This window comes from Sparus aurata, unplaced genomic scaffold (genome assembly GCF_900880675.1).
Source record: "Sparus aurata unplaced genomic scaffold, fSpaAur1.1, whole genome shotgun sequence".
Taxonomy (NCBI): Eukaryota; Metazoa; Chordata; class Actinopteri; order Spariformes; family Sparidae; genus Sparus; species Sparus aurata.
In genome coordinates this window covers 247,951-256,507 of record NW_022045249.1, presented here as the reverse complement: position 1 = coordinate 256,507, position 8,557 = coordinate 247,951, and the positions used below count along the sequence as shown (strand labels likewise).

General features: G+C 44.8%; 1 protein-coding gene across 1 annotated transcript; it reads left to right on the top strand.

Moving 5' to 3' along the window:
- The first annotated feature begins 337 nt into the window (after positions 1–337).
- Positions 338–6,825, top strand: LOC115578246 (uncharacterized). The gene is made up of 5 exons (XM_030411104.1): positions 338–382; positions 521–619; positions 1,180–1,506; positions 5,608–5,862; positions 6,788–6,825. The coding sequence occupies exons 2-5, from the start codon at positions 613–615 to the stop codon at positions 6,823–6,825; spliced, it is 627 nt and encodes a 208-aa protein (XP_030266964.1). The 5' UTR covers positions 338–382; positions 521–612.
- Positions 6,826–8,557: the final 1,732 nt, after the last annotated feature.

Genomic DNA, 8,557 nt, shown 5'->3' with positions numbered 1-8,557 from the left:
GACCCTCTCTGTCTGTGTGACCTCACAGTTTCCCAGCATGCCTCAGCTGTGGAGCTGTATGAGGGGGACCGGTTTGTCCTGCTGCCCTGTGACTTTCCTACTGATGAACTGGACGAGCCCTCAGTGGTGTGGAGCCGCTACGATCTCAATTCTTCAAGCGTCCACCAGCGTCAGCAGGAAGGTGACGAACTTAAAGACCAAAACCAGCTTTACAGCGGCCGAACATCCATGAAGACTGACGCTCTGGAAACTGGAGACCTCAGCCTCAATCTGACAAAACTCCACCTCTCTGACAGCGGCTCCTACACCTGCACCGTCAGATGGTTGAGAGGGGGGAGACAGAGAGAACGGAGAGTGACGGACGTACAGCTGCAGGTCAGAGGTCAGCAACTAACCCTAAAACCTACTGTAGATAAAGGTCAGAGGTCAAAGGTCAGCAACTAACCCTAAAACCTCCTGTAGATACAGATCGGAGGTCAGAGGTCAGAGGTCATGTTCTTTATGTTTCTGGTTCCCACAGAACGATTCCCATCCTGGGCCAAAGCTCTCCTGGTTCTCCTGGTTCTTGGACTTCTTGTTGGAGCTCTTTTAGCACATTTTAGGCAGTATTTCATGTCAGGTATGTCACTCCTACTACACTACCCATCATGCACCTGGGCAGCATCTTCACTCTGGTAGCTCCCTGATTGTTGAGACAGACAGTGAGGTCTGGGATCATAAGAAAAGGATGAGACAGTGAGGTCTGGGATTATAAATGAAGGATGAGACAGTGAGGTCTGGGATCATAAAAGAAAGATGAGACAGTGAGGTTTGGGATTATAAGAGAAGAATGAGACAGTGAGGTCTGGATTATAAGAGAAGGAGGGGACAGTGAGGTCTGGGATTATAAGAAAAGGATGAGACAGTGAGGTCTGGGATTATAAAAGAAGGATAAAACAGTGAGATCTGGGATTATAAGAGAAAGATGAGACAGTGAGGTCTGGGATAATAAGAGAAGGATGAGACAGTGATGTCTGGATTATAATAGAAGGATAAAACAGTGAGGTCTGGGATTATAAAACAAGGATGAGACAGTGAGGTCTGGGATTATAAAGGAAAGATGAGACAGTGAGATCCTGTCACCATCACAGTTCCTGCTGCTGTCTGTACAGCTGATGTTGTGGTTTGTTGTCCTCTCAGTCTACCAGGTGAAGGTGGATTCAGGGGCGGAGTCTGTCCAGCTGCCCTGCAAAACCATAGTTCATCTGCCTGAAGGTGTTAAAGTGATGTGGAGGGACAAAGATGATGATGTGGTCCATGTGTGTCAGAACAGTTCTGACCAGGCTGAAGAACAGGACAGATATTACAGAGGTCGAACAGAGATGAAGAGAAACCTGCTGGAACCTGGAGACCTCAGTCTGACCCTGAAATACCCCACAGACACAGACAGTAACACCTACACCTGCACCGTCTACAACAGTGAGAAAGACATCCTTATGAAGAAACAGGTGGTGCTGTGGGTCAAAGGTCAGTTCTCTCTCTCTCTCTCTCTTAGTGAGTGTGGGTGTGCATTTCAGTGAGCGAGTGTGTTTCTATCTTTTGTTCATTTGTTTGTGTGTTAGATTTATTACGGCAGTAGTATTCTGTGCTGTAGTTTGTCTGTAGTTTGCAGCCCTCCTGACGAGACTTCAGTGAGCTTTTCCCCCCAGAAAACAGCCTCCGTCCCCGCGAGTCACAGAATCAGACAGCGTCCTGTTTACTGATGGTGATTATGTATTATTATGTAATTTAGCGAGAAAATCTTCACTCCGTCACTTTCCAGGATGTTTGGTGGGTCAGGATCTCAATCACTACACATTATAACAGCATCTATATGATTATAAACTGTCCGTGGGTTTAGATAGACAAGGGGAACACCTGGGGAGACACCTGGGGAGACACCTACGTCGTTAACATGACGTGTACCGTCACCTCTTTAGGAGCTGCAGCGCTGGCTTTCTGTGTGACCCCCCCCCCCGCATGGGCGTGGTTCCAGCGCCTATTACTGACACGACCCCAGCGTTTCACAGCAGAAAGAAGTGCTTGTTTTTCCATGATTTTGAGACCTAATTTTATGTACTTCGCAATTTTTTTAATCTTTAAAATTTGGCTCAGTGGTCAATGACACATGTTTCTATAGTGTGACAAACTCATAACACAAATTGTTTGCTGCTTTACACGGACTTTAATAACTGGGAGAATGTTAAAGGTCGTCTAGCAAGGTGGAAGTGGATTAAAACAAAAATGTCCTACAGAGGTCGAGTTCTCTTCACCAACAATTTAGTATGGTCCACTTTATGACATCAGCTGTCATGTGTTGTGTTTGTCTCTGTCATTAACTCTGATGTGAGTCCTGTCTGTCCATGTTGTGTCATCCTGAGACTGTTTCTCATTGTTTCATGGAGTGTTGTCGACTGCTGCCTCTGTTTGTGATGTTGGAACATGATTTCAGACTATTTGGGGAGTTTTTTTTGAAGCAAAAGTTCATTCTGGGCTACAGGTCCTCTCAGAGAAATAAAGACAAATGACAGCTTCTTAATTTCATTGTGTGGAGGACAAAGATGTTCGTGTATCTGAGCATCTCAGCATCTCAGCATTTCCTTGCGTCTGTTTTATGGCGCCGCTGTGTGTTGCTGGCCGCCTGCTGCTCCTACAATGGCTGATGTTTCTGTTGTTTATAACCTTTGCCACTAATCAGATCGAGTCTCTGCTGGTGTATGATCGCCAGGCTCTTTTGAATCTTCGACATAATGTCGGAGAGTTACGTGCATTTAAGCATAGTGGGCAGAAAACTGTGCCCCCGCTACTAGCAGGGATCCCGACTCACCTGTGCCGGGCCTCTGCTCCACCTCCTCGGCGGAAGCGTTCCCGCCACCGCGGCAAACGCGGCGGCCGGCTGGTGAAGCTGAAAGTCTGGCTGGCACAATCTTCGTCCATTTCCCGGACAGGACATGGACGTATTCATCCCTTCGCCGTGCCTTGGCGTTTCCTGGACCCCATCGATGCCTGCCTCGTACCTGTCGCCGGCTCGTTTGAGGGACTCCGGCCCCGCCGCTCCTGCCCTCCTTGGCTTTCTCAGCGCGGCGTGAACCCCCGGCTCCTGAGGACGCTGCCACGGGCTTCGCGACTTGCCGAACTGAAGCCCCCGGCTCCCGCCAGGTTCGGCCTGGTGAACGCCAGATCACTGGTAAACAAAACGTTTATCCTGAGGGACTTTTTCAACTCCCGTGGCCTGGACTTCCTCTGTGTGACAGAGACGTGGATCGGTGCCGGTGAGTGCAGCCCCCTGATCGAACTTCTACCGGCTGGCTGTTCTTATTTAAACTCCCCGCGGTCGTCGGGTCGTGGAGGAGGGACGGCGACTGTTTATAAAAATGGTTTTAATTGTAGGCAGCCCGCTGTCTCATCCTCTTTTTCCAGCTTTGAAGCAAATGTATTTGAGGTGGGTCGCTCTGACCCGGTGTTGTGTGCCGTCATCTACCGACCGCCCAAATACAATAAAGACTTCCTAAAAGACTTCTCTGATCTTCTGGCTGAAATTATGCCTAAATACGATCGTGTCCTCCTTGTAGGGGATTTTAACATTCATGTGTGCTGTCCTGATGAACCGTTGGTGAAGGACTTTTTAAGCCTTATTGACTCTTTTAATTTGGAGCAGTGTGTGTCTGGTCCCACACACGAACGTGGACACACATTAGACCTCGTCCTTTGTCATGGTTTGTCTGTGTCAAACATGGAAATCTGTGACGATGTGTTTTCCGATCATTTGCCGGTACTGTTTGAAGCTGCTGTCTCCTGTGCTGCAGTTAAATCTGCCGCTCCTGCTCGCTGCCGTCGGATTTTTAACCCTGTCACTGCCGGTCAGTTCTCTGCTGCCTTCAACCAGCTCTGTGTCCAATCTGACTTAACATCTGCAAACACGGAGGTGCTCAGCTCCTGGTTTCACTCCTCGTGCCGAAACATACTGGACTCTGTGGCTCCATTTAAAACGGTGCAGCCCAAAGCTAAACCTGAGCCCTGGTTCAATGGGACAACTCGTGCAGCTAGACAGAAGTTTTGATACTGTGGACCACAATATTTTAGTGTCTCGCTTGCAGCACCTAGTGGGCATTAGTGGTAGCGCCCCGAATTGGTTTAGATCATATCTTGAGGGAAGATCTATGTGTGTACGCCTGGGTGGCTCTGAGTCCCGCTCTGCTCCGCTGTCATATGGGGTTCCACAGGGTTCAATTTTAGGGCCTCTGCTTTTCTCCTTGTATCTGCTTCCCCTGGGTTCCATCCTAAGAAAACATGGCATCTCTTTTCATTTTTATGCTGAAGACAGTCAGATTTATGTGCCGCTGAAAAAGAAAATCGCCTGTCTGAAACCACTTCTTTTATGTCTTGAAGACATTAAAGCATGGATGTCACTGAACTTTTTAAAATTTAATGAAAAAAAGACAGAAGTGATGATTTTTGGTCCGAGCGGCTCTAGTGAAAAAGTGATTTTAAACTGGACCGGCAAATTGGTGCAATAGTGAAGTCCAGCTTCTTTCACCTGAGGCAGCTGGCGAAGGTGAAGCCCATTCTTGCACAAAAGCACTTTGAAACAGTAATCCATGCCTTCATCACATCTCGGCTGGATTACTGTAATGCACTTTATTTTGGAGTCAGCCAGTCCTCCCTCACACGTCTCCAGTTAGTTCAGAATGCTGGCTGCCTGTGCATTTTAGAGTTCATTTTAAGATTCTTTTATTAGTTTTTAAATCTTTAAATGGTCTCGCCCCGCCTTACCTCTCTGAGCTGCTCCAACCGTACGCTCCTGCCCGGTGCCTCAGGTCAGCTGACCAGCTGCTCCTGGAGGTACCGAGGTCTAAGCGGAAGCTCAGAGGGGAAAGAGCCTTTTCCATTGCCGGTCCCAAACTTTGGAACGCCCTCCCGCTCCATGTCAGACAAGCCCCCTCACTGTCCATTTTTAAAACGTATCTTAAAACCCATTTTTATTCCTTGGCTTTCAACCCAGCTTGAGACTCTGCTGTTGTTTAGTGTTTTAATGTCTTATTGCTTTTATTGTTTTTATTGTTTTAACATTTTTATTGTTTTATTGTTTTTTTTTTGTTTTGTTTTTTTATTTTATTCAATTTGTTGTTTCCTATGTTTTATGTTTCATGTTCTATTTCTTTTCATGTACCGCACTTTGTTCCAGCTGCGGCTGCTTAAAGCGCTTTATAAATAAAGTTGAGTTGAGTTGAGTTGAGTTGAGTTGAGCAGAAGAAACAGAACAGAGACAGCTGTGGATGATGATGCTGTTTCACTGTTTGTAAAAATGTTGAAAGCTCGTTTAAAAATAGATTTTAATTATTACAGTATGATGAAAGATGTGTAAAGTGTTCCAGTGTGTGGTGTTATAAACATGTGTTCTGTTGTGTTGTTGATGACCAGCTGTTCTTTGGACGTGACTGACATGATTTAGATTCTGTGAATCTTCATTTATTGACCGTGTTGCTTTTTGATTGTGGTTTTTATAATTTATTTATAATATCTTGACTTTGAATAAAGTATTGTTGAAATTCAAAATCCTCTCTTTTTCTCTCTTATTGTGGTGTGCAGTCCTCTCAGTCTACCAGGTGGAGGTGGATTCAGAGGTGGAGTCTGTCCAGCTGCCCTGTAAAACCACAGTTCACCTGCCTGAAGACATTAAAGTGGTGTGGGAGGACAGATACAGGAAGGTCCATGTGTATCAGAACGGTTCTGACCAGCCTGAAGAACAGGACAGATATTACAGAGGTCGAACAGAGATGAAGAGAAACCTGCTGGAACCTGGAGACCTCAGTCTGACCCTGAAATACCCCACAAACTATGACAGTAAGACCTACACCTGCACCGTCTACAACAGGGAGGAACACATCCTGATGAAGAAAGATGTGAAGCTGAAGGTCAAAGGTCAGTTCTATCTCTCTCTTAGTGAGTGTGGGTGTGCATTTCAGTGAGCGAGAATAGGCAGCTTGAATATAAATGGAGCAAGGGTTGATGGGAAAAGGGCGTCTCTTTTCAAGCTGTGTTCTCTCAACAAGCTGGATGTTATTTTGGTACAGAGACACACTGTACTGCTGATAACCAGACTGACTGGAGGACAGAGTGGACTGCTGAAACCTTCTTCAGTCACAAACCAGTAACAGTTGTGGGGCTGGACTTGTTGTTTCCAGAAACTTTCTTCCTCAGTCTGTAGAAACTGAAGAAGTTATTAAAGGCCGTCTGTTAAAAGTGAGAGCAGTGTGTGAAGACGTAAAGATGGTGTTCATTAATATTGATGCTCCGGCTGTGGGAGTGGAGAGAGTGGTGTTTCTACATGTTTTAAATGAAGTGATTGATAAATGTAATAATGAGGAATATGTATTTATGGGTGGAGGTTGTAACAGTACTGAGGACAGCAGGTCAGACAGGAACCATGCAGAGCCTCACGCTGCCTCTCACACTCGTCTGCTTCACCTCATGGAGGCTCAGGAGTTGTGTGATGTGTGGAGAGACAAAACACCTGGACACACCTGAACATAACTCACTGTCTGTGGCCAGGCTGGATCGCTTTATTGTTTTAAACATCATTTTCATGTGTTTAAAAGTTGTGTTATCAGCCCTGTTGGCTTCTCTGATCACTCACTTATGACAGCTTCTGTTTTCATAACATGTAAAACCAACAGTGTCTGTTGGCATTTTAACACGGCCTGACTGGAGGAGAAAAACTGCAAAGAAACACCAAAGTATGAAATCTGAGTTTGTGTCTTTACAACAGTGGTGATTTGGCAGAAATTGGCAGAATACATCGGATGAGAGTCTTTACTCTGTATAAATAAACAGTGGAGGCTGTCTGAGGCCCCTCTCACCCCTCACAGTACAGAATGGTTCAGTCCAAACAGCTTAACAGTGGAGTGGCTGCTGATCATCAACATGTCTTTACCCAAGAAAATAAAACCAGGGAGCCTTAAAGGAAAGGAAAAGGCAGAAAGGGAAAGAAAGCAAAGAGAGGAAGACAACTCCTCACACATTTCTTTGTAAAGAAAGGTGAGCACAGTTCACAGCTAACACAGTTTAAGAACAGTTAAAGCTGATAATAATGTCAGCAGCTGTAAAGATTGAAGGCAGTCAGACAGCATGAATCTAGTTTCTCAGTTTGAGCAGCAGCAGGTTCCTCATCCTCATCTCATCCTCATTAAGTGCTGACTCAAAGTTATTATTACAAGTCATCATTTCACATTGAGGTGAAAACAGTTCAAATGTGGAGCCATATTTAGCTCCTTTCCCTGTAAGACAGCAGGACACGTTTGATATCAGAGGATACATTTCAGTTTCAAGATTTCTATGATGCTTATGGCTTAAAATCATCTTAAAAACTGTTAATGTAATGTTAATGCCAGATGATCCTCCATCATTTTCAGAGGGTTAAAAGAAAGCCAAGAACTGAGGTGGAGAATAATTCCAACTTTAAGATCCTGGTGATCAATGAGGCAGAGTTTAATTAAAATAAACATGTTGTTCTGTTAAATGATGTTAGAAAACAGACCTACCATTAGACTGCAGTTTAATTTCTGGACTATTCAAACAAGACAAGTTCATTTAAAGACATCATGTTACCTTGTTTGTTTCAGTGTGTTACTATTACTGCTGCATTCTAGTCACATTTAATTCTTCTCTTTATAAAAATAAGATTTAGTCTAACAGACACGTCAAGTGCATCTTCATCTTCATCATCATCTTCATCATCATCATCAGCAGCAGCAGCAGCAGCATCAGCAGCTGTCTGTCTGTCTGTCAGCCCTCTATACAATAAAAACAGCCTATAATCCATATTTATGTCAGAATGATTTTCATGTATTAAACAGTTGTGAAATAAAAAGAGCATATGTGTGTGTATATATAATATAGTTGACTACAACAGAGTGTTTGGTCAGTAGTTTGGGACTCTCACCTTCCTGCTCTGCAGTAGAACAGAGGAGAACATTTCTGCTGCATGCAGACTGTGTGACTCAATACAATCAGAGAAATGTTTCTATTTTCTGGAAATCAGAAGATGAAATCACAACAACCATACAGCCTCATATCTGTATTTATTCAGCCCAAATCCAAAGCCAGCAGCTGTGAGTCTGCAGCTGTGGAGATAAATCAGAGCTGCAGGACAACAAGGAGACAGTGAGCAGTAACCAAGTAACTGTCATGTTGTTCTTTTCACTAATATGGGAATGACAGTCAAATATAGCATTAAAATGCACTTTTATATAAAACAGCATCACATGTTTTCTCCGGCCTGAACAAGGGCCCAATTAGATTTCTTTTCATGGGGCCCTAAATCCCTGGCAGCACCCTGCCTAGCTGAGACCAGCAGAGACCAGAACCAGACTGAGACACTGAAGTTAAAAAGTCTCTTTTAGCTTCCTGCTGGGTGTCTCAGCTCAGGGGGTTCTGGTCTGGTCCAGCTTCCAGACTGTAGCCCAGATGGATGTTCCATCACACTTGTTCTTTGGTCTGGAGCGTAAGAATGGACAGAAGAGGTTCATTCACAGTTTAA

What these genes read in the sequence shown, in the direction of transcription:
- LOC115578246 (XM_030411104.1), top strand. An exon ending in GGTGGTGCTGTGGGTCAAAG is followed by an intron (nt 1,507 to 5,607) that starts GTCAGTTCTCTC and finishes TGTGGTGTGCAG; the next exon opens with TCCTCTCAGTCTACCAGGTG. An exon ending in ATACCCCACAAACTATGACA is followed by an intron (nt 5,863 to 6,787) that starts GTAAGACCTACA and finishes TCTTTACAACAG; the next exon opens with TGGTGATTTGGCAGAAATTG.